Source organism: Martes martes (genome assembly GCF_963455335.1).
Source record: "Martes martes genome assembly, contig: scaffold_90, whole genome shotgun sequence".
NCBI lineage: Eukaryota > Metazoa > Chordata > Mammalia > Carnivora > Mustelidae > Martes > Martes martes.
Window position 1 is genome coordinate 119,248 of NW_027666423.1, and position 26,101 is coordinate 145,348.

The 26,101-nt window shown below is 37.0% G+C and overlaps 1 protein-coding gene across 1 annotated transcript in view; it reads right to left on the minus strand.

The window, feature by feature from the left end:
* The window catches only part of LOC308338026 (ankyrin repeat domain-containing protein 26-like), a 99,372-nt gene that overhangs the window by 15,346 nt on the left and 57,925 nt on the right, over nucleotides 1-26,101 (minus strand). Inside the window, exons 14-19 of the mRNA XM_080831585.1 lie at nucleotides 21,790-22,003; nucleotides 19,931-20,114; nucleotides 19,064-19,198; nucleotides 17,572-17,724; nucleotides 1,326-1,595; nucleotides 269-483 (exon numbers count right to left, since the gene is read on the minus strand). Of these exons, the coding sequence (XP_080687711.1) occupies nucleotides 269-483; nucleotides 1,326-1,595; nucleotides 17,572-17,724; nucleotides 19,064-19,198; nucleotides 19,931-20,114; nucleotides 21,790-22,003 (1,171 nt within the window). The remainder of the gene's footprint in view (nucleotides 1-268; nucleotides 484-1,325; nucleotides 1,596-17,571; nucleotides 17,725-19,063; nucleotides 19,199-19,930; nucleotides 20,115-21,789; nucleotides 22,004-26,101) is intronic.

Here is a 26,101-nt window from a genome sequence, read left to right on the forward strand (position 1 = left end):
AGACAATTAGTTTAAAGACTAGAAGATCAGATTAACTGAAAATACTCAAGGGAAAAAAAAAATCATTTAAAACCAAAAATGAGAGAAATGCAAACTGTCTTGGACTAACATTTCAACAGTAAGTTCATTTACAAACATCATTTTTCAAAATTATAGTATCTAGTTGGCTTTCACTTACTACTGTTCTCATGAACGTGGCTCCAAAAAAATTATGGTTTAGAGGCAAATTCATAAGCTAACTCTACTTTCCATGATTGTTTTAACTTACTTGTTCAGTTCATTTGTCGATGACATTCGATGTTTTACTTCTTCTAGGTAGAGGTGCTTGTATCTGTCCAATTCTGTTTTAGTAACATCTTGACAAGTTTTCATTTTGGATAATTCAAATTCCAGCTCTTTAATTCTGAGTTCCATTTGACTTCTTACTGAAGCATTATTATTTTCTCTTAACTGTGCTAAGCTTTCTTGAAATGCTACTTGTGTCTAAAGCAAATTAAAAGCATAGTTTTAAAATTGTTACAATCTGGGTTATTACAGTAGATTTCTTTCTTTTAGTTTTGTGTCAATGATTCAGAGAGCAATTTTTAAAGTGAAAAAAAAGCTGAAATGTAAAATATTTATCATTAATGTGAAGCTGAATTAAATGTGAATAATGTTCATTCTTACATGAGAACTCATGCAATCTGATAACTCAAAGAATAATAAAATCATTTAAATTTTTAAAAAGTGAACAATACAACTTAAGAATAATTGAGGTACATGGGGTGCCCGGCTGACTCAGTCATCTGAGTGCCTGACTCTTGGTTTCTGCTCAGATAGTGATATCAGGGTCCTGGGATAAAGCCCTGTGTCATACTCAGCATGAAGTATGCCTGGAATTTTCTCTCTACCTGTCCATCCCCCACTCGTGCTTTCCAAATAAATAAATTAGATACTTAATATAAAAAAAAGAATAATCCAAACATGGTACCATTTCTTTTATGTAGACATGCCCAGAATGGAGCCCAAACAAGCAACCGAATGAGCCACCCAGGTACTCCATGGTAAAAATTTTTAAAGCACAATTTTTTCTTTTCCTCTCAATAGCCTTATTTTATACTAACTGGTCTTAAAAAATAAAATAACTTTCTACTGTGAATCATTCTGAAAGATCAATTTAGTGTGAATAATGATGAAAACTGAAATTTTGAAAGGGAAGGAACAAATGCTTCCATTAATTTACCAAATTGCTCTAAAGGAAGTAGAGGAAAACTCTACACTGGATATAACTAAAATGTAATTTGCAGTGAAATGAATTAAAGCATTTTATAGACAAATAAATTAACCTCTAAAAAGAGATTGACTTCTTTTAATTTTTCTGCTAGGGTCAATCTTGTCCTTTCTTCAAACTCCTGTTTATATTGTTCTATTTTACTGTATTCTACCACGTTGACTTCTACACAACTTCTGAGGTTTACTACTCGTTGTTCCAAGTTCTTTTTATTCTTCTCTAGGTTTTCACATTTCATCTGTATTTCTTTCATAGATGATAATTTCTGAGTAAGAACCTGGTTTTTTGAAGACATAGTTTCCAGTTTTGCTGTAAGATCATCAACCTGCATTAATAAAATAATACAGTTTAGATGTAGAGTGAAACAAGTCTAATGCAAAACTAAGGCGCCAAATTTTTTTTTAAAGATTTTAAATCTCTGCACCAAACATGGGGCTTGAACTCACGACCCCAAGATCAAGAGTCACATATGTTACTGCTGCTCCAGCCAGGTGCTCAAATTTTAAAATAAGTTCATTTTCAACAAAATGTTATCTATATTGTACAGTCTTGGAATGTGGAACCTCAAATAACTCAGAAAATCAAGAACAAAATTAAAACCACTAGGAGTTGCTAAAATCAATCTCTGCTGTCATCCTCTTTGCCACACATTTGTATTTGATTCTTATATTTTTATTTTTCTATGATTGTTTCAGATTTTTCCTCCATAAAATAACTGTAAGTCACGTCTTAATAGAAAGTGTCTGAACCCTTCCCTCACGTTAACACTCCATAATTTTTTTAAGGATTTTATTTATTTATTTGAGAGGGAGAGAGAGCAAGAGAGCGGCGAGAGCACAAGAGCAGGGAGAGGGAGAAACAGACTCCCCACTGATCAGGAAGCCCAGCAGGGGGCTCAATGCCAGCATCCCAGGATCACGACCCAAGCCAAAGGCACTTAACTGAGCCACCCAGGTGCCCTCGTACTCCATAATTTTTAAAGAAGTTTTAGGAATACCATATAGACTTATGTAGGTCTGAGCCAATAAATGCTTACCAAAATAAGACTTTGAAAATAAGACTCTAATTAATGAATCTATAAATACTGATTCTAATGCCATCAGCCTTTTTCTGAATTACAAATGTTTTATGCTAATTTGAATTGCATTCTGAGGAGAAATGATTCACAAGGTTAAGAAAGCACATCTCTCAGTAAAAAAAAATTAGTGGGGAAAAAAATTTAGTGAGATGATCCATATATTTTTCGACAAAAAAAAAAAATTCCTTAACTCGACAGTGTTATAGTCCTTTGTTACTTCCCACAAAATAAGAGAATATACTAAGCAATGAAAACAGCCAAAAAACTTGCTGGAGTTTCAGTTTCAACCAAAAAACTTTCTTCCAGTTGGGAAGAACTCCTTTCCTTTAGATATGATTGGAAAGACAAGGTGAGTGGATGTGGTGGTTTTATAAATTGACACTTCTCCCATGACAATCCCTCCCCCTAATGTGCGCTAGCCTTAGTAACTGGTTCCTAGTGAACAGAATATGGCAGAACTGCTGTGTGATTCTTTTTTTTTTTTTTTTTAAAGATTTTATTTATTCATTTGACAGACAGAGATCACAAGTAGGCAGAGAGGCAGGCAGAGAGAGAGGAGGAAGCAGGCTCCCTGTTGAGCAGAGAGCCCGATGCGGAGCTCGATCCCAGGACCCTGGGATCATGACTGAGCCGAAGGCAGAAGCTTTAACCCACTGAACCACCCAGGCGCCCCTGCTGTGTGATTCTTAAGGCTAGGTTAGAAAATGTGATATAGCTTCCATCTGACTTTCTTCTTCTAGGAAACCTCACCCTTAGAATCCAGCTGTTGTGGGAAAGCCCAGGCTACCTAGTGAGTCTTCATGCAAATATTCCAGCTGAGACTGCCCTAGCTAACAACCTAGCCAAAAGCCAGCCTCAACAGCCAAACATGTACAGGAACAAGGTTTTAGATGATTCTAGTTCCCAGCTTCCAGTCACCCCAGGTGAGGCCAAATGAAGAAGAAATGAGTTGGCCTTCCTCAGCCTTGTCCAAAGATTTGTGAACAAGATAAATGCTGTTTTGAGCCACTAGGTTTTGAGATGGTTTATTATACAGCAATAAATAACTGGCACAGATACTGATATTAAAATGGGGTGCTGCCATTAAAAAAAAAAAAAACCAAAAAACTAAAACTAAACCTTCTTCGAACCAGGAGGTGGGTGGAACCTGAAAGAAGAGTAAGAGTGCGAAGTGGAGAAGAGTAAGAATGAAAACCAAAAGGGCTTCCAAGAGACTGTTAGTGGAAACCTGATGGCCCCTGAAGAGGCTTACAGCAAAGGCTTCTAGACAAGGGAAGAAAACGACACTAGAGGGAAAGGAACTCGTGCCACAAACCACTTGAAAGTAAAACTGATAGGAGAGATAAGCTAAAGAAAGACTATTCAATATGAAGGAACCAGGACTTACTGGGTTCATCTATCTGTTCCTCATTTACAGCCTCTCCACATGCTGTATTGTCAAATAACGCTAAAAGAAAGAGATGGTTTCTGGGTTAAAAGCAAATCCAGGAAGACATGGCCTATGGATGAAGCCAAAACTATAAACCCTTTATTAAGACTTGAGAAGGATTTAAGGTGTGCCTCAAATTTCTTTAAGGATCTTAAGAGTAGGAGAATTTGAAACGCATTGTCAAATGAGAGCTGCACAGGAAACCTGAGGTGAAAAGCTTATCTCAAAAAGACCCGGGAGAATGGCTTTTCTAATGGCATGAAATCCAATCATATTCACGGAAAATTCAAAAAACTAAGATAATTACAGTAGCAAAAACACTGTTTGCGAGCTTGGACTAAAAGAGACCAAGATAGTACAAACTAAAAATAGGCCTTTGAGTCTTAGAAGTCCCACCAGGAGGAAGCAAGCTGAGAACGAAGCTACAAACACAGGTCATTCCTTATGAAAAGGACAGAACCAAGAGCTCCAAGAGTAAAGCAAACAGCCATGGAGAAGCATTCCCATGGTTAGGACTAAGTCCTAACTGAAGAACTGACAGCATGCTTCAGGGTGTGTTTCAAAACTGCTGTGGACTAGTGTGCCTCCCATTTTCTTTCAATGGGAGAGTCCTGAGCAGGTTACCAGAGTGTTCCATTTGGAGTGGTAGAGAACTGCCTTCCTTAATTCCCAAGTGCTCAGATGGAGAGGACTTGCACTCAAGGGACTATACTTCAGGTACCTTATCCCTGCTGTACCTGATTAAGATGGTAAGATCTTGGACTCAAGCTTAAACCCAATGCCAGGAGAACTGAGATTTGTGGGAGGTATGGGGGGAAGGTGAGTGTATTTTTCATGTGGGAGGAATACAAAAAAATTGTGGCCAGTGGGTAAATCATGCTGCTTTTTAAATGTGTCCATAGGTTTTTAAATATTCATTCCATTAAAAAAAAGACCATGGGCCTACCTTCGTGACTTTCTCCTAACAGAATATGGTGAATGTGATGCTCTGTGTATTCCAAGGCTAGATTACAAAAGACAACAGAGCTTCTGCCTTGCTCTGCAGCTCAGGCAGCTTTCTTGGAATTGAGCCCCCCATCTTGTAAGAAAGTTCAGGCCACAAAGAGGCTAGTGTGCCAGTGTAAGTGTTTTGGCTGCCTGCCCCAACTATAGCCCTAGGCAACAGCCAGCATCAACACCACCAGATGTGAGTGAACAAATCTTCAAACAGTTCCAGCCCCAAGACTTTCAGCTGCCCCACCTGAAGCTAGGGGAAGAGAACAACCTGTCCTGGCCACACTTTTCCTAACAGTAGATTTGTGAACGAAATAAATGTTATTTATTTAAGCCACTAAACTTTGGGGAGTTTGTTAAGAAAAAACAAACAGAAAAATGGATGACAAAAAGAGTTAATAAAATACATAATTTATATAGTAGAAATTGGTCTCCATTAAAGTGGGAAGTAGTAAATGTTAAGATTAATTGTTTTAAATTTTTTAAAATTTATTCATTTGGGAGAGATACGGAGAGACAGAGCACAAGCAGGGGGAGAGGCAGAGGGAGAGGGAGAAGCAGACTCCCTGCTGAGCTGGGAGCCTAACATGGGACTCAATCCCAGGGCCTGGAGATCATGACCTGAGCTAAAGGCAGACAAACCATCTGAGCCACCCAGGTGCCCCTAAGATTAATTTAATAATGACAAACAGTGCTAATGAGAAGAAGCCCATAACTAGAAGCAAGATCTAAGAAGTTTTTCTTTCTGTTTTCCCCCATTTAGAATGTCATTACCTGTGCATTTTTTATATATGACCTTTATTATGTTGAAGTATGTTCCTTCTAAACCTACTTTGTTAAGGATTTTTATCATGAATGGATGTTGTACTTTTTTATCATGAATGGATGTTGCACTTTGTCAAATGCTTTTTTTTAAACATTTTATTTATTTATTTGACGGACAGAGATCACAAGTAGGCAGAGAGGCAGGCAGAGAGAGAGAGGGGGAAGCAGGCTCCCCTCCGAGCACAGCACGGAGCCCGATGTGGGGCTAGATCCCAGGACACCGGAATCATGACCTGAGCCAAAGGCAGAGGATTTAACCCACTGAGCCACCCAGGTGCCCCTCAAATGTTTTTCTACATCTTTTGAAATGATAAGATGATTCTTCTCCTTTTATTAATTTGGTGTATCACAATGATTGATTTGCTGATATTAAAACACCCCCATAACCTAGGAATAAATCCCATTTGATCATGGTGATGATTTTTTTTAATGTACTGTTGGATTCAGTTTGCGAGTATTTTGTTGAGGATTTTTGCATCCATGCTCACCAAAGATACTGGCTTAGAGTTCTTTTTGTGGTGTCTTTGTCTCATTTTGGTATCAGCGTAATACTGGCCTCATAGAATGAATTTGGAGTTTTTCCTTCCTTTTCTGTTTTTTGGAATAGTTTGAGAATGGGTACTAACTCTTCCTTTAAATGCTCGGTAGAATTTGCCTCTGGTCCCGGACTTGTGTTTGTTCATAGTTTTTTGATTAATGATTCAATTTCTTCGCTGGTTTTCAGTCTGTTCAAATTTTCTATTCTTGTTTCAGTGCTGGTAATGTATATGTTTCTAGGAATTTATCCATTTCTTCTACATTGTCCAAATTGTTGGCATATAGTTGTTTATAATATTCTTTCATAATTGTCTGCATTTCTGTGGTGTTGGTTGTTATTTCTCCTCTCTCATCTGTGATATTATTTGGGTCCTTCTTCTCTTCTTTCTGATAACTCTGGCTAAAGCCTTATTGGTTTTATTAATGTTTTTTAAAAAACCAGCTCCTGGTTTCATTGATCTCTCCTATTTTTGTCTTTTTTAAGTTTCTATAGTGTTTACTTCTGCTCTAATTTTTAAAAAAAATTTATTTGAGAGAGAGAGAAAGTGGGGAGAGGATCAAATGGAGAGGGAGTGAGAGAACCCTCAAGTAGACTCCCCACTGAGCACAGAGCCAGAAGCAGGGCTCAATCCCAGGACTCTGAGATCATGACCTGAGCTGAAATCAAGAGTCTGCTGCTTAACCAACTGAGCCACCTACTACTACTACTGCTCTAATTTTTATTATCTCCTTCCTTCTGCTGACTTTAGGCTTCATTTGTTGTTCTTTTTCTAGCTTCTTTAGGTGAAGGTAAGGTTGTTGTAGATTTTTCTGATTTCTTGAGGTAGGCCTGTATTGCTATATACTTCCCTCTTAGAACCATATTTACTGTATCTCAAAAGTTTGGGCAATTGTGTTTTCATTTTCATTTGCTTCCATGTATTTTTTTTTAAATTTATTCTTTTATTTCCTTGTTGCTCCATTCATTGTTTAGTAGAATGTTACTTAACCAACATGTATTTGTGGTCTTTCACATTGTTTCCTGTGGCTGACTTCTAATTTAATAGTATTATGATCAGAAAAGGTGGATGGTATGACTTCAGTCTTCTTGTATTTATTAAGACCGGTTTTGTGGGTATTATGGAGGGCACGTATTACATGGAGCACTGGGCGTGGTGCATAAACAATGAATTTGGGAACACTGAAAAAAAAATAAAATTAAATTTAAAAAGAAAGACTTGTTTTGTGGCCTAATATGTGATCTATTCTACAGAATGTTCCAGAATGTGTATTCTGTTGTTTAAGGATGGAATATTTTGAATATATCTCCTTAGTCCACCCAGTCCAGTGCATCATATAAAGCCACTGTTTCCTTGTTGACTTTCTGATCTGTCCACTGATATAAGTGGTGTGTTAAAGTGCCTAGCTATTGATTTTTTTTTCTTGCTTCCTTTTTTATTTCTTTTTTTACACATTTTATTTTTTTTAATTTTTTATTTCTTTTCAGCATAACTCTATTCATTGTTTTTTCACCACACCCAGTGCTCCATGCAATCCGTGCCCTCCTTAATATCCACCACCTGGTTCCCCCAACCTCCCACCCCCCGCCCCTTCAAAACCCTCAGGTTGTTTTTCAGAGTCCATAGTCTCTCATAGTTCACCTCCCCTTCCAATTTCCCTCAACTCCCTTCTCCTCTCCATCTCCCCTTTTCCTCCATGTTATTTGTTATGCTCCACAAATAAGTGAAACCATATGATACTTGACTCTCTCTGCTTGACTTATTTCACTCAGCATAATCTCTTCCAGTCCTGTCCATGTTGCTACAAAAGTTGGGTATTCATCCTTTCTAATGGAGGCATAATACTCCATAGTGTATATGGACCACATCTTCCTTATCCATTCATCCGTTGAAGGGCATCTTGGTTCTTTCCACAGTTTGGCGACCGTGGCCATGGCTGCTATAAACATTGGGGTACATATGGCCCTTCTGTTCACTACATCTGTATCTTTGGGGTAAATACCCAGTAGTGCAATTGCAGGGTCAGAGGGAAGCTCTATTTTTAATTTCTTGAGGAATCTCCACACTATTCTCCAAAGTGGCTGCACCAATTTGCATTCCCACCAACAGTGTAACAGGGTTCCCCTTTCTCCACATCCTCTCCAACACATGTTGTTTCCTGTCTTGCTAATTTTGGCCATTCTAACTGGTGTAAGGTGGTATCTCAATGTGGTTTTAATTTGGATCTCCCTGATGGCTAGTGATGATGAACATTTTTTCATGTGTCTGATAGCCATTTGTATGTCTTCATTAGAGAAGTGTCTGTTCATGTCTTCTGCCCATTTTTTGATATGATTGTCTGTTTTGTGTGTGTTGAGTTTGAGGAGTTCTTTATAGATCCTGGATATCAACCTTTTGTCTGTACTGTCATTTGCAAATATCTTCTCCCATTCCGCGGGTTGCCTCTTTGTTTTGTTGACTGTTTCCTTTGCTGTGCAGAAGCTTTTGATCTTGATGAAGTCCCCAAAGTTCATTTTTGCTTTTGTTTCCTTCACCTTTGGAGACATATCTTGAAAGATGTTGCTGTGGCTGATATCAAAGAGGTTACTGCCTATGTTCTCCTCTAGGATTCTGATGGGTTCCTGTCTTACATTGAGGTCTTTTATCCATTTCGAGTTTATCTTTGTGTACGGTGTAAGAGAATGGCCGAGTTTCATTCTTCTACATATAGCTGTCCAGTTTTCCCAGCACCATTTATTGAAGAGACTATCTTTTCTCCACTGGATATTTTTTCCTGTTTTGTCAAAGATTATTTGACCATAGACTTGAGGGTCCATATCTGGGCTCTCTACTCTGTTCCACTGGCCTATATGTCTGTTTTTATGCCAGTACCATGCTGTCTTGGTGATCACAGCTTTGTAGTAAAGCTTGAAATCAGGTAACGTGATGCCGCCAGTTTTATTTTTGTTTTTCAACATTTCCTTAGCGATTCGGGGTCTCTTCTGATTCCATACAAATTTTAGGATTATTTGCTCCAGCTCTTTGAAAAATACCGGTGGAATTTTGATCGGAATGGCATTAAAAGTATAGACTGCTCTAGGCAGTATAGACATTTTAACAATGTTTATTCTTCTTCATAAAATCTATCTATGAAAGACCCACAGCAAATATCATCCTCAATGGGAAAAAGCTTGCAGCCTTCCCGTTGAGATCAGGAACACGACAAGGATGCCCACTCTCACCACTCTTGTTCAACATAGTATTAGAAGTCCTAGCAACAGCAATCAGACAACAAAGAGAAATAAAAGGTATCCGAATTGGCAAGGAAAAAGTCAAACTCCCTCTCTTCACAGATGACATGATTCTTTATATGGAAAACCCAAAAGACTCCACCCCCAAACTACTAGAACTCATACAGCAATTCAGTAACATGGCAGGATACAAAGTCAATGTACAGAAATCAGTGGCTTTCTTATACATTAGCAATGAAAATACAGAAAGGGAAATTAGAGAATCGATTCCATTTACTATAGCACCAAGAACAATAAGATACCTGGGAATAAACCTAACCAAAGAGGTAAAGGATCTGTACTCGAGGAACTACAGAACACTCATTAAAGAAACTGAAGAAGACACAAGAAGATGGAAGACCATTCCATGCTCTTGGATTAGAAGAATAAACTATTGATTATTTCTATTCCTTCCTAAAATATCCAAATTGTACATTGTCTTCATGGATACTTTTGCAATTAGGAATAAAAGCAATGAATTTCATTTAAAACATATATAATAAAATTAAAGGGCCCTAGTATTATTGTATTATTATCAATTAGTTCTTTTATTTTAGTCATTAATTGTTTTATGTACTTGGGTGATCCCATGTTGGGTGCATAAATATTTACAATAGATAGTTCTTCTTCCTGTCAGACTGTCCTCTTTATTGTGATATAGTGCTCTTGTCTCTTACTATAGTCGTTCTTTCAGACTCTATTTTGTCCAACATAAATATTACTATTCTGGCTTTCTTTTGATATCCACTTGCAAGATACATGTTTTTTCCACCCCCTGACTTCCAATCTGCAGGTGTCCTTATGACAAAAAGAAAGCTCTTGCAAGCGGCTTATACACGGGTCTTGTTTTTTCTTCTTCTTCTTCTTTTTTTTAATCCACTCTGACATCCTATGTCTTTTGATTAGAGCACTTACCCCATTTATATCCAAAGTAATTATTGATAGATACGTATTTCTCATTTTACTACTTGCTTTGTGGTTGTTTCTAGAGATTTTCTCTGACCATTTTTTGTGTCTTCGATGTTTTACTGGTTTTCTTTAGTGATATATTTGGATTTCTTTCTCTCTTTGAGTGTTTATCAGTGGTTTTGTTTTCTTTTTAGAGATGGCATGAGTGGAGTGGGGAGAGGGAAAGGAATCTTAAGCAGACTCCATGGCTGGAATAGAGAGCAGTGCAGGGCTCAATCTCACAACCCTGAGATTATGACCTGAGCTGAGATCAAGTCAAATGCTTAAACAACTAAGCCACCCAGGCACCACTATTAGTGGTTTTTGATATATAATTTGTATATAACCTCTTCTGCATATAGCAGTCTATATTAAGCTGCTGGTCTTTAAGTTTGAGCCCTTTCTTTTCTCTTCTCCCCATGCTTTAGGTAAGGTATTATATTTTATATCCTTTTTTCCTGAGTTCCTTAACTTAGTTTTTGTATAAATGTTCATTTTTGCTACTTTTGTGCTTCCTGCCCTTATACTGTCACATTTGGTCTCTTCTTTCCACTCAAAGGGTCCCCTTTAATATTTCCTGTGGGGCTAGTTTAGTAGTCACAAACTCATTTAGTTTTTAATCTGGGAAACTCTATCTCTCCTATTCTGAGTAATAGGCTTGATGGATAGAGTATTCTTGGCTACAGATTTTTCCCATTCACCACGTTGAATAGATAATACCACTCCCTTCTGGCTTGCAAAGTTTCTGCTGAAAAAGTTCCTGCTAGCCTTAAGGGGTTTCCCCTGGAAGTTACTGACTTGCTTTCCTGTTTTTAAGATGTTTTCTTGATCAGTATATTTTGCAAATTCAATTACAATAGGTCTTGGTGTTGGCCTACTATTGTTGATTTTGATAGTTTTCTGTGTCTCCTGGATCTTGATGTCTTTTGCCTTCCCTAGATTAGGGAAGTTTTCTGCTATTATTTCTAGAAACAACTTTTCTTACACCTTTTTTCTCTCTTCTTCTACTGGGACTCCTATAACACGAATGTTATTACATTTGATGGAGTCACTGAGTTCCCTAGGTCTGGTCTCATTTTGCATAATTCTTCTTTCTCTCCCTTCTTTGGCTTCATTGCTTTCCATTACTTTGACTTCTAAGTTGTTAATTTGTTCCTCTGTTTTTTCCAGCCTGCTGTTCATTGCATTAGGTGTATTTCTTATCTCATTTATTCCACTCTTCATCTCTGATTCTTTTTTAGCTCTTTTATCTCTGTTGTAAGGATCTCACTGATGTTGTCCGTTCTTTTCTCAAGTCCAGTGAGTATCCCTATGATCACTGCTTTAAATCCTCCATCAGGCATGATATTTACATCTGTCTCACTTCAATCTCTGGACCCATGGCCTTATCCTGTTCTTTTGTTTGAGATAAATTCCTCTGTTTTCTCATTTTATCTAAGTCTCTACCAGCTTCTCTGTGTTAAAAAAGCCAGTTACATCATCTGCTCCCGAAAGTAATGGACTTATGAAAAAAGACGTCATGTAGTGCCCAGGGTCTCGTGCTTAGGGGAGAATCTCTAGTGTGCGCTGCATGCACTCTGCTGTTGTGTTCTGGCTGCTCTGTCCTTCAGGCCAGACATCTGCAGAGGCTCTCCCTCACTGCTGTGGGCAGTGTTTAGTACCTGGCCTGAAGGTAGCAACTTTTAACTAGGTGTGCTCTGGTGTGCTTGTGAAATGAGACCTGTCACCACCTCCACTGGAACTGAGGCCCTCCCGAATCTGGTCAGATGTGGTGTGGGCAGGGACTTGTGCTGATTTTCTGGGGGAAAGGCCTGCTGTGGTGGAACTGAGGCAAGAATGATTGAGCAGGGCAGTTCCTCTGGAGTGCAAGGGGATGGTGCTCGGTGTAAGCAGATTAGGCAGCCAGTGTCAGAGCTGCACTGTGTCCCACAGATGGCTCTGTGCTTCTGCTGAGGGGCACTGGAGGGAAATGGTACAAGCTGGTTCCTTTGTTCCTAGAGAGGGGTCTCTGTGAACACTGCCTCTCAGGGAAATGCTCTGAGAAGACTAATTTCCCTACTGTATGCCCCAGACACTATTCAGATCACTGTTTCCATGCTGTATGTTCCCAGGTGGTTTGCCTGCCTTCTCTCCAAGAGCAGCACAGTGCCCTACAGGCTCTATCCCAGCCAAACCCAGTGACTTTTAGAATTCCAGGTTTTAAGTCCCCCTAGTTGTAAGAACTCATGACATTATACTCCTCTCACTTTCCTGTGTAGTCAGTGGCTACAGGGAAACATTCTCTTTGTGCAGACCCGTGTCTCGCTCCTGCCCTTCTCCATGACCATGACTCCCCTCCTCTGCAGCCGCCAGGATCTGTTTCTCTCCTAAACCACATCTCTGTACTTCCTACCTTCTTTGATGTGGCCTCTTCTCTCTAATAGTGGACTTTGTTCTGTTAGTCTTCAGGGATTAGTTGAAACTAGGCTCCTCTTACTCTGCCACCTTCTTCCTTTCTCTTAAGATATTTTTCTAAGATTCCCTTCAATTACAAATTATTACAACTGGCAGGAACACCTTTCCAGAATTTCCCCACAAGCTAGGGGAAAAGAAAAACTCGCGAGCAGAGAGACAATATGATTTGAAGTATAATAGCTGAAAAACTAGAAATAGTTTAGTAACCAAAATTTGACCTTTTACCTGATCTCCATTAACTGAAATTCTAAAAGAAATAGGCAGATTTGAGTATTTTTTAACCAATCTAATACTCAATCTTTATTCTGCTTTCATCAGTGAGGAAATAAAGAGAACATTATGGAATCATTTTTAATCTTTTCAGTAGAAAACGAAATGTACTATCCTTTGGCATTATTTAAATTGAATATAACTTCTCCTTTATTTTACTCGAAGCTTGTTTATGTGGGGAGGTAAGTAAGACCATCTCGTCTTTATGTTGTGCCACAAAGCTTTCCTATATCACACAAACAGGCTTTGAATTTTTTTTTGGAATTTAAACTGATTATCTACTATTTGTCTCTGATAACTCCTTTAAATAAAACCTGATAATTTATAGCTGTATTCTGGAAATAATGTAATAAATATTTATTCCATTTATTACGTATTGAGCTATTAAAGTACATATTGTTCTATTTAAACTAAAAGAAGACAGATAAAGACACCTGTGTTTTCTGAGAATGTAGGATCTGTGCCAAGAACAGGATCAATACCAGTGTTATACACAAGAACCAGGTCAAAAGAGTATCTACTTGTGAGTTGCAATTCTGGATTAGCAAGATTTCAAAACAGGAAAGCTGAAGGCCCAGAGTTCATCTTTTCCTTCCTACATGGTGAAATTTATGGATGAGTCTACACTTTATAACAAGTTCATAAAACGTAATGAAGTAAATAGTAGATAGCAGATCCCACAACCAAGATTTGATGAAAATGGATATGCGAGGCACTGAGTGAGAGACTAAAGATATGAATGGAGAAAAGAAACAGGACTCTAGCTTTTTGAGCCTAACTTCTCATTGGATCATGGAGTCAGCAAGGCATAAGTTGGTAAAAGTCTCCTTTTCAAGAAGCAAAAAATGTCTACAGGAGTAAAGTTAAGTTCTCCTACAGTGACTTTTTATTATTACATAAGTGAGTGGTAATTTGCAAGACGACTAGGGAAGATGTCTCATAAAATTTGATTGGACAGTGACATAAGGATAGACATATAGATCAATGTATTAGAATTGACAATCTAAAAAGAAATTGCTACATTATGGTGAACTGACGTACAACGAGGGTATAAAACAATTAAATGGAATAAGAATAGTCTTTTTAACAAATGGTACTAGGACAAATGGATGTCCCCATGCAAAGTAATAAAATTAAACCTCTACCTCATAGCATATATACAAAATTAACTCAAAACTTAAGAGCTAAAACTATAAAAAAAAAACTTAGAAAAAAACATAGGTGTATCATTTGTGACTGGATTTGGCAACAGTTTCTTAGATATGACACCAAAAGACAAAAAAAGATTAAGTATATTTCATCAAAATTAAAAACGTCTTTGCTTCAAACGTCACCATCAATAAAGTGAAAAGTCAAGCTACTGAATAAGAGAAAAGATTTGAAAATCTTATATCTGATAAGGGATCTGTATTTAGAATATGCAAATAACTCTTACAATAATGAAAAGACAATCCAATAAAGAAGTGGGCAAAACAATTGATTCAGTCTTTAAGGAAGATATAGAAATGGATAATAACACACATAAAAAGATGAGATGCTCAACATAATTAAGTTTTTGTGGGTATTTTTAACATTTTATTTGTTTATTTGACAGAGAGAACACAAGCAGGGGGAGCTGCAAAGGAAGAGGGAGAAGTAGGCCCTCTGCTGAGCAGGGAGCCTAATGCAGGGCTTGATGCCGAAGGCATCACAATTCCAAACTTCAAGCTCTATGACAAAGCTGTCATCATCAAGACAGTGTAGTACTGGCACAAAAACAGACACATAGATCAATGAAACAGAATAGAGAGCCCAGAAATGGACCCTCAAGTCTATGGTCAACTAATCTTCGACAAAGCAAGAAAGAATGTCCAATGGAAAAAAGACAGTCTCTTCAACAAATAGTGTCGGGAAAATTGAACAACCCCAAGCAGAAGAATGCAACTGGACCATCTTCTTATACCACACACAAAAATAGACTCCAAATGGATGAAAGACCTCAATGTGAGAAAGGAATCCATCAAAATCCTTGAGGAGAACACAGACGGAAACCTCTTTGACCTCAGCCACAACAACTTCTTCCTAGAAACATCCCCCAAAGCAAGGGGAGCAAGGGCAAAAATAAGCTATTGGGACTTCATGAAGAGCAAAAGCTCTTTGCACAGCAAAGGAAACAGTCAACACAACCAAAAGACAACTGACAGAATGGGAGAAGATATTTGCAAATGGCATATCAGATAAAGGGCTAGTATCCAAAACCTATAAAGAACTTATCATACTCAACACCCAAAGAACAAATAATCCAATCAGGAAACGGGCAGAGGACATGAACAGACATTCCTGCAAAGAAGACACCCAAATGGCCAACAGACAGATGAAAAAGTGCTCAACATCACTTGGCATCAAGGACATACAAATCAAAACTACACTGAGATACCATCTCCTACTAGTCAGAATGGCTAAAATTAACAAGTCAGGAAACATCAGGTGTTGGCAAGGATGCGAAGAAAGGGGAACCCCCCTACACTGGTGGGAATGGTGGGAATGGTGGGAATGTCAGCTGGTGCAGCCACTCTGGAAAACAGCATGGAGGTTCCTCAAGAAATTGAAAATAGAGCTACCCTATGACCAGCAACCACACTACTGAGTATTTACCCTAAAGATACCAATGTAGGTATCCAAAGGGGCACATGTATCCAAAGGTTTATAACAGCAATGTCTACAATAGCCAAATGATGGAAAGAACCTAGATGTCCATCAACAGATGAATGGATAAAGAATATGTGGTATATATACACTATGGAATACTATGCAGCCATCAAAAGAAATGAAATCTTGCCATTTGCAATGATGTGGATGGAACTAAAGGGAGGGTATTATGCTGAGCCAAATAAGTCAATCAGAGAAAGACAATTATGATATGAGCTCTCTGATATGAGCAAGTTGAGAGGCAATGTGGGGGGTTTGGGGAGTAGGGAAGGAAAAAATGAAACAAGATGGGACCAGGGAGGGAGACAAACTCTTAATCTCAGGAAACAAACAGGGTTGCTGGAGGGGAGGGAGGTGCAAGGGATGGGGTGCCTGGGTGATGAACATTGGGGAGGGTATATGCTATGCTGAGTGCTGTGAGTTGTGTAAGACTGATGAATCACAGACCTGTACCCCTGAAAGAAATAATGCATTATATGTTAATTTAAAAAAAAAGACTGAGAGATGGTGAAATCAACCCAATTAACTGAGAGGATAAAATGTGATAGCAGGGAAATAACATGAGATGTCCAGACAATAACTAAATGAACGTTCACAGCAGCATTATCAACGGCCAAAAAGTGGAAACAACCCAAAGGTGCATCAAATGATGAATGAACAAGGGTTTTAGCCCACAATGGAGTACTGTTTGATAATAAGGAATGGAGCACTGATATATGCTATGACACAGATGAACCCCAAAAACATTAAGCGAAGGAAGCTAGTCACAAAGGACCACACATTGTGTGATTCCCTATATATGAAATATTCAGAATGGGCAACTCTATAGAGGCAGGAAGTAGACTGGTGGTTGCCTGAGCCTGGGGGCAAGGATTACGGGTTTCTTTTCAGGGTTATTAAAATGTTCTAGTTGATGGCAATAATGGTTGCACAACTCTATCAATATACTCAGAAACATTGAACTACACATATTAAATGGGTGAAATGTATGGAATGTGTATTCTATCTCAATAAAGCTTTAAAAAAAATCCAATGGCAAGACATAGATAATTTTCTTAATTCTCTCTTTTGGGTGTATATAGTATACATGATCTAAATATTTCTGTGCATTTATTATATATTGAAAAGGAAAAGAAAATGAAGGAAATGCCTAAGTTCAACTGGTTTGTGAAATCACTTTTCTGTACAAGTTACCCTGAAATCAGTACAGATTCTGTATCCATTCAAAAAAGTAAAGATGAAAAATAAGATAATTTCCTGAAACATTCTATTAAACATTATCTTCTGCTTTTACATGGCTTAGCTCATCATGGTAACAGAGATATCATTAAAAAACATTGTTTAGCGCACCTGGGTGGCTCAGTTGGTTAAGCAGCCAACTCAGGATTTTAGCTCAGGTCATGACCTTATGGTCATGGAATCAAGCCGGCATGGGGCTCTTGCTGGGCAGGGGTCTGCTTGAAATTCTCTCCATCTCCCTCTGCCTTTCCAACCCCCCCACCAGACCACAAATAAATAAATAAGTCTTTAAAAAAATTATTTAGTAGGGAAAAAGTCCCAATTTCTGTGAGGAATGATGTGTAAGTTTCAACTTTCAAGGGTAACTACTATAAGAAAAAAATGTATAACACAAATAACAGAATGACAGTCAAAGTTTAAGAAATAAATACATTGTGAAGATACTAAAATTGTACTAAATTAATTGTAATGAAAATACAGAAGAAAGTGGTCCATGGAAATAAGCATCCTAAAACACTTCATATTATTTAACCAACTACAGATTAACTTGACATGTTACATTTCATACATACCTGATTCCTACTCTGAGCCAGTTTTTTCTTTAAGTCCTGTACCTCATCTTCTAAATTCATACGACAACGTGATGTCACGTCCAGTGAAGACTCTGACATAGATAGTTTTTTTAGGGTATCGGCCAGTTCTTCTTGAAGTTTTCTCACAACTACCTAATAAGACATTTCTGTTACTCGTTTTATAAATCATCTTACTATTAAATTACGTTAACAAAATATAACTTTAACCTATGTACTTGGAAAATTTCACTACAAACGTCAATTCATCTCCTTTTCCTAACATGTACACATTATGGATGTTTAATGAATTTGGTTAAAGACACAAAAAGATGTTATCCTGCCTAGTCAGTATTATGGTACTTAGATAATTAATTCAGCCCCACTATCCATTCCTTGTGGATGAATTTTCCCAAAGCTTCCCAAGCTACTGAAGTCTCAAAAAGAAATGGCTATATAGGTGGAACTAACTTTGGTAAATTCTACAGTATGAAATGTTTTCCCTCTTTTTTATTAGAGGCTTCAATTAATGTCGGAGTTCCTCACAGGTTCAATCCTCTGCTCAAATCCTTTTAACAGATAACTATCTCAGAACATAAGTGAAGTCATTCTAATGGCCTTCAAGACCCTACATGACTGGCTTTCACCTCTCTCCCTGACCTCCATTCCTGCTACACAAGAATCCTGCCACCCCTCATTAATCTGAAAATGGAGATGCAATGCCCAATTAATAAATTACAGAGATACAATTCTCTTTGTGTTGGACAAACTTATGCCCAAATGATAGTAATTGAGCTTTGAAATGAGCAAATTATTTGTAAAATTGCTTAAAAAATTATAAATAGCAGTGGGAAGATTAAATCAAATATAGTTTTGCTAAAGCTCATTACAGTCGTCCCAAATTATGATTTAATGAAAAGTAAGGGCCTGCAAAAGATTAAAAGGTCATAAGAATACATGATTTCAGACTAAAAATTCAAATTTATATAAATAAGAATAAAATTATGCCAACCTAAAATGTATAAAAAGCTACCATGTAGAGCTTGCATAAATGTATAAATGTATAAAAGTATATATGTATGTATATATACACATATATTTATACTTATAAATATATACTTATACTTATGTATGTATGTATAAGAAGTACTGAGATACTGTACTTTTTATTCAGTTCATTTGGGAAATCTGGAGCTAACTGTCAAGTTAACCCACTTAATTGAATCTCAATTTCAAAATATGCATGCTTTAAAAATCCTCTATGCTTGGAGTGTTGGCTTTTAAAATATATATACATATATACATGGAGAAAATATATATATATACAAACACACATATATATACATATATATGTATACATATATACACATGGAGAAATATATATATATGTATATGTACACACACACACGGAGAAAAAACAATAATTTCAGAAAATAAAATATATATACATACAAATACATACACATGTGTACTTCAAAATAACTAAAGAAAATACCCCAGAACTCATTTTGTTATCCATTTCTATCTCTTTTTGTTTGCAAAGGTGATTGTTTAGAATTCCATCTTGTAATATTCTGGCATCCTGTTTTCGACAAAGTTGTTTCTCAGTATCATACCGTTCTTCCACAACCTAAAGACATATTTTCATTAGAATTTTGGATGACACCATTAAAAAAAAAAGTCAAAAGCTTAAGAGAACTTAAAAAAAAAAGTTCAAAAGAAGTAGCCTTTTTAAATACAAGGATTTTTATCCTACACGAATAACTCAAATTTTAATTTAAATGACAGCTATATTTGTCATAGAGTAAAAATACAGGTAGATACAGTATGTGAAATAAAATTTCTTTACAAAGCATTTAACTAATTCCATCATAGTCTCAAGGTGATTTAGCCTGTACTTTAATATAAAAAATCCAAAACTGGGGTGCCTGGGTAGCTCAGTTGGTTAAGTGTCCCAGTCTTGGTTTCAGCTCAGGTCATGATCTCAAGGTTTTAAGATCAACCCTGAGTCAGGCTCTGCACTCAGAGTTGCTTGAGATTCTTATCCCTCCCTTTCCCTCCCCCTCTACACATTCCCCTACTCATGCTCTCTCTCTAAAAATAAATAAAATCTTAAAAAAAAAAAAGCCAACATGCATATTTATCTCAATTTACCCTCCATCCCTTCATTCAGAAAATAGACATAGCGTTTATACGAGAAGCCAAGAATTCCAATAAATTAATGATCTTAGCTATAAATATCATAGTTCCTATTAGTATAAAACTAAATTTTTATCTACTTTATACCTAAGTAATATACATTAAATCAAAGGGTATTATAAATAATAGTGATGGAAATATGAAATTTTTATCAAAGACTTACCTGATTGAAATTATTTCTTACAGTCCTCAATTCCATATCTAGTGCTCTAAGATTAAGTTCAAGTTCTTGTTTCATTTCAACTTCTTTCTTATACTGCTCTTCTTTTCTTGTTAGTTGCTCCCGAATCTTTTCATATAACATTTCAGCAATTGCTCTGTTCTTGTTTTCTTGTTTTAAAGTAAATCTGCAAATAAATGTGCTTATTTTAAAATTTGTTTTGTAAGCAATAAAAAGCTCATGTTATGATCTGCTTCCACATATGCTGTTTTTTTATCCAAATGAAATTTCTACATTCTCAATTTTTTTTTCCTTTCTAGGGCTCGTGTTTTTAATTTCTCACTTCAATCTCTTCCAAAAGATATATATAGTTGAAAAGAAGCAATGAAAAAGCATTGTGCTGCTTAGTACTAAGTTTTAGTCAGTAATAACTGTGGGAGACATTCTAGGGAAAGGAATTTTGAAATTATTCAAGAAAGAATGGAAAATTATTGTTTTTTCCACATAGTCCTAATTACTCCTCCATTAGAAGAGATAATTTAGTTACTATTTAAAAAAGAGAAGTTGCTGTTTATAAAAAAGTTATAATTCACTACAAGTAAATTGCTACTTCATGAAACATCACAGGTACAGCCGTGTAAGACAGTATCTGCAGATGCATTTACACAACATACACCTGCAGATTACTGTGATCCAGGACCAGGCTAGGGAGTCGAATATTTGTTGCCCTATAATTTTTATGTTTCTTCTTCTGCAATACTCTCAATTTACCTTATTGATTATTATTCATTTCATGTTTTTAAAGATTTTATTTATTTATTTGATAGAGAGAGCACAAAAAGGTGGAGTAGCAGGCAGAGGGAGAAGGAAAAGCAGGCTCCCCGCTGAGCAAGAAACCCAATGGGGGACTCAATCCCAGCACCCTGGGATCATGACCTGAGCCAAAGGCAGACACGTAACCAACTGAGCCATCCAGGTACCCCTTATCAGTTGTTTTTTTTTTTTATTAACATATAATGTATTATTTGTTTCCCCTACTATCCATTTAATAAATCATTTAAAAACCCCTTTTATAACAACACAGGATCTATATTAAGTAAACAATAAAGAGTAATATGTGCTTGCAGCATAGGCTTTTGAATTAATTTTATCAACATATAAGAGAGATGCTGAAAAAACATAGCAGTAGTCCTTTTCCATTTTACTTTTTAGTCACACTAAAATTAGTTTTAAAAAAACTAATTTTAAAAATGTTTTCTGTCTCGAGAAAAATGGCCATTTTATACCCTGTTGATGGGTCCAATTTAAAAATAGGATCAAAGAACTTTTTTAAAAATTTTTATACTTTAAGTAAACAATAGTACATTGAAGAATTTATTCCAAGTAACCAGAAATGTATAAACAGATTTATATAAAAAAACATTGCTTACAGCATTAATTAAAGTATAGAAAAATGGGGGTAAAAAAACCCAAAATTCAATTTGTTAAATAATGAGGTTTCCACATGGTGGATTTCTATATGATCATTAAAATTATATTTGGAATATTCATTAAATTATTAAAAGCTGTTAAGAACTTGCTGTATTATTTCGAAGAATCTCATACTTCACAATACTAAAGAAGTTTTCTTCCCTATAAAATCCCAGAAGGTAAGTTAGCAATTTTAAAACTTCTACACATCTGTAGTATAAAAGTAAATAATTCAAGGGGTGCCTGGCTGGCTCAACTGATAGAGCATGTGACTCTTGATCTCATGGCTGTGAGTTCAAGCCCCACATATATTGGGCGTGGAGCCTATCTTAAAAAAAAAAAAAAAAAAAAGTAAATAGTTCAAGTATTTCCTTAAAACCAAGATATCATACCTCAAACGGTAGAGTTCTTGCTTCCATTCCACTTTTTGAAGCTCTAACTTCGATATCATTTCTTTTGTTTCTAATAGCTCCTTTTGTAGTTCATTAGCCTTATTTTCCATTTTTTTATTTTCTCTTTTAAGTTGTCCACAGTGATATTTTTTAAGTTCTATTAAGCTTTCATATGAAAGAACCGCCTCCTGGATTTTCAATAAACTGACAGGATCTACATCAGAGAAAAAACAAAAACAAAAAAAAATATATAGGGCATCTGGGTGGCTCAGCTGGTTAAGCACCTAACTCTTGGTTTCAGCTCAGGTCAGACATAATCCCAGAGTCGTTGGATCGAGCCCTGCATCGGGCTCCACTCAGCATGGAGTCTGCTTGAGATTCTTTCCACCCTTCCTCCCTACCCCTCTGTTCTTTCCCACACCCCTAGTCATGCTCACTCTCAAATAAATTAATTAAATATTAAAAAAGAAAAAGAATAAAATATATGAGTACTTTTGCATATAAAGGACTGTATGCTTTCACATTCAATCATTCATACATTAAACAAATATATATTGAAGGATTTCAATATGAAATATATTACTGGGATGCCTGGGTGTCTCAGTTGGTTAAGCATCTGCCTTCAGCTCAGGTCATGATCTCAGGGTCCTGGGATCAAACTCTCCACTGGGCTCCCTACTCAGTGGGGAGTCTGCTTCTCTCCCTGCCCCTGCCCCTCCCCCCGCTTATGCACTCTGTCTCTCAAATAAATAAAATTTTTTAAAAAGCAAAAGATATTACACTAAGCTCTGCAGATCTCTGGCTTGTATTTAGCTTAAAGTCTAGGGAAGGAGAAAACAATTAGGAATTCAGAGAGTTCCTATAATAAAAGAGTTCTAGGATCACATAACATAACTTGATCTACGGTAGGAAGGGAAGATTTCCCTGAGAAAGAGATAACTATTCTGAGAAATGAAGGAGGAGCAGGAAACACGTGAGCAAAGGAGGAAGGAGAGCATTAAAGACAGTCTACAGCATGTGCCAAAGTTCTATGGCAATCTGCTTCTGGCCAAGATGGAGTAACAGGTACTGATTTATCTTCCTACCTGAAAAAAGCCAAACAAAAACAGGTAAAATACACTTTAAAATCACTTTCAAGAAAAAGGAATTCAGGCAATGAAGGACAATGATCCCTGAAAACACAAGAAGTTAGCCTAACACATACTGGAGCTCACTGCCTTGGCACAATTTCCAGGCCATGACACAGGTGAAAAAACTGAGATAGACTCCACCAGACTCCCTGAGTTGAGGTGATGAAACTGAGTCCGGTGAAACCAAGACAGATGAGATCAGCGGTCAAAGCACTGGCGAGGAGAAAGCAGAAGAAAGAACGAACCCCGGAGAACAGAAGAGTAATAACCAATGCATGCACGTAAGGAAATCTCCTGTGACCAGGGGAAAGATCCATCTGGAAAGAGCAGAGGAAACCCTGCCTGGTGCTCACACGGCACCAGGGGCAGTATCTATCCCCATTAGCCATGCTGGAAAAACTCATAACCCGCAGCACAATGAATAGCGTAAGTAGGTCGTGCCTCAGCAGTGGGGAATTATGAGCTCTAGGCTGAACACTACTCTGGATTCACCTAACAATTCATAAGAGCAGGACGGGAAAGGATCAAACTGTTTGTCACTAACTTAGCTAGAACTCCAAAGAAAGCATAAAAAGGTAAGTGGAGGCATAGAAGCTATTTTTTAAAAACTAAATAGCACTTACAGAGATGTAAATTATATCACACATGAAAAACACACTGGATTTTCCAATAAACACATATGAGACAGCTCAAAATAAAAGACTGAAGTTTGACATCTGAAAACTGTGAGAAGCTAATATACAATTTCCCAAAGAGGCAGAGGAAAGGAACTAGAAAAAAATATTCGAAGAAAAAATGAGGGGGGCACCTGAGTGGATTCGTCAGTGGGCGTCTGCCTTCAGCTCAGGTCATGATGTCATGATGTCATGATCTCAGGGTCCTAGGATCAAGCCCAGTGTTGGACTCCCCAATTAGAGGGGAATCTGCTTCTCCCTCTCCTGCCCCTCCCCCCTGGCTTGTGCTTGCACTCTCTCTCTCTCTCTCTCTCTCTCCTTCTCTCTCTCAAATAAATGAATAAAATCTTTAAAAAAAGAAAAGAAAAAATGGCCAAAACCTTTCTAAACTTAATGAAAACTCTAAACCCACAGATCCAGAAGGATCTGGCTAGGAGTGAAGAAAAGAAAGTAAACCTTTATAATTTTCTTAAACGACATATGATGTGTTATAACATTACTAGATGGAGGACTATGATGCTTACGTCATATACTTTAGGCCCTAATCACCAAAATAGCAAAACTAAAGAGTTACAGCTAGTAAGCGAAATACATACATACACATAAACACATAAATAAAACTAAATCATAAAAATTACTTGCTTAATCCAAAAGAAATCAGAAAAAGAAGAGAATGGAATGAAGATCGGAAAGGACAAATTGAAGTCAAACAACATGATGACAGATTCAAATCAACTACATCAATAATCACAGTAAATGAAAATGGTCTAAAAGTCTCAATGAAAAGGCAGGCTGTCAAAATGGATAAAAAAGGAAGACCCAGCTATCTGCCACCTATAAAAAAAAATGCACTTTAAATGTAAAAACTACAAATGTGTTAAGAGGCCAGAAATATGATAGACCACACTAACACTTGGCAAAAGAAGGCTGAGCCTGAGCGGTTACATTAATACCAGACAAAATCGATTTCAAAGCAAAAACATTAGCAGCAATAAATAAGTTCATTTAATAATGATAAAAGGGTCAACTAAAGGAAGCATAATAAACCTAAATGTTTATGCATCTATTAATAGGTTCAAAATACATAAAGTAAAAATTGACAGAACTTCAGAGAAACAAGCAAATTCACAATTATAGTCTGAGAGTTCAGTAGGCAGAAAATCAGCAAGGACATCGTAGACTTGAACACTACCGTTCTTCTCAAGCATCCGTGGAACACTTACCAAAAGAGACTATATTCTGGGTCATAAAATAAATTCTAATAAAAGGAGTAAGTCAAAAGAACTGAAGTCATAAGAGTGTGTTTTGTGACCACAAAGAAATCAAATTAGAAATCAAGAATAAAAATATCTCTGGAGAATACTCAAATATTTGCAAACTAATTAACGCCCATCTAAATAAACCCTGGGTCAGAGCGCCTGGGTGGCTCAGTTGGTTAAGTATCTGCCTTCGGCTCAGGTCATGATCTCAGGGTCCTGGGATCAAGCCCCACACTGGGCTCCCTGCTTAGAGGGGAGTCTGCTCTAAGACTCGCTCGCTCTCGCTCTCTCTCTCTCACTCTCTATCTCTCTCTCTCAAATAAATAAAATCTTTAAATAACCCCTGGGTCAAAGAAGTAAGGAAAAAAGAAATTAGAAAATATTCTGAACTGAATGGGAATGAACATATAACACCTAAGAATTTCTGGAATCCTGCAGTAGCAGCACTCACATGAACATTTATAGCACTGAATGTATATACTAAAAAAGAAGAAAAGTCTCAAACTGATGACCTTTGGCTCCACCTGAAGAAATTAGTAAAATAGTAGTTAAAAAAAGTTTGATAAACTTTGGTTATGTAGAAAAATCTGACAGAATTTTTTAAAAAGCTACTAAAACTAATAAGTAAACTTACCAAGTTCAAGAATGAACCTGGATCCATACCCTGTATCATAAATAAAAAAGAACTCAAAATGGGAGTGCCTGCATGGCTCAGTCAGTTAAGTGGCTGCCTTTGGCTCAGGTCATGATCTCGGGTCCTGGGACTGAGTCCTGTGTCCAGATCTCTGCTCAGCAGGGAGCCTGCTTCTCTCTCTCCCTCAGCCTGCCATTCCCCCTGCTCACGCTCTCCCTCTCTGTCAAATAAATAAATAAACAAATAAAATCTTTAAAAAAAAAAAAAGGACACAAACTGGATCTCATGGATCACAGATCTAAATGTAAGACCTAAAACTATAAAACTTTGTTATTCAACTGCAAAACTTCTAAAAGAAAGCGTGAGAGAAAACCTCTGACCTTGTGCTAGGCAAAGATTTCTCAGATAGGAACACCAAAAGCAAAAATCTATAAAAGAACAAAGGTATAAACTGGACTTCATCAAAAAGAAAAACTGCTCTTCAAAAGATACTGCTGAGAGAATGAAAAGTCACAGACTGGGAGAAAATCTTTGCAAAAAAAAATACAGGTGATAAAGGAACTATATCTAGAATATACAAAGAATTCTCAAAACTCAACAGGTTAAGAAAACCTA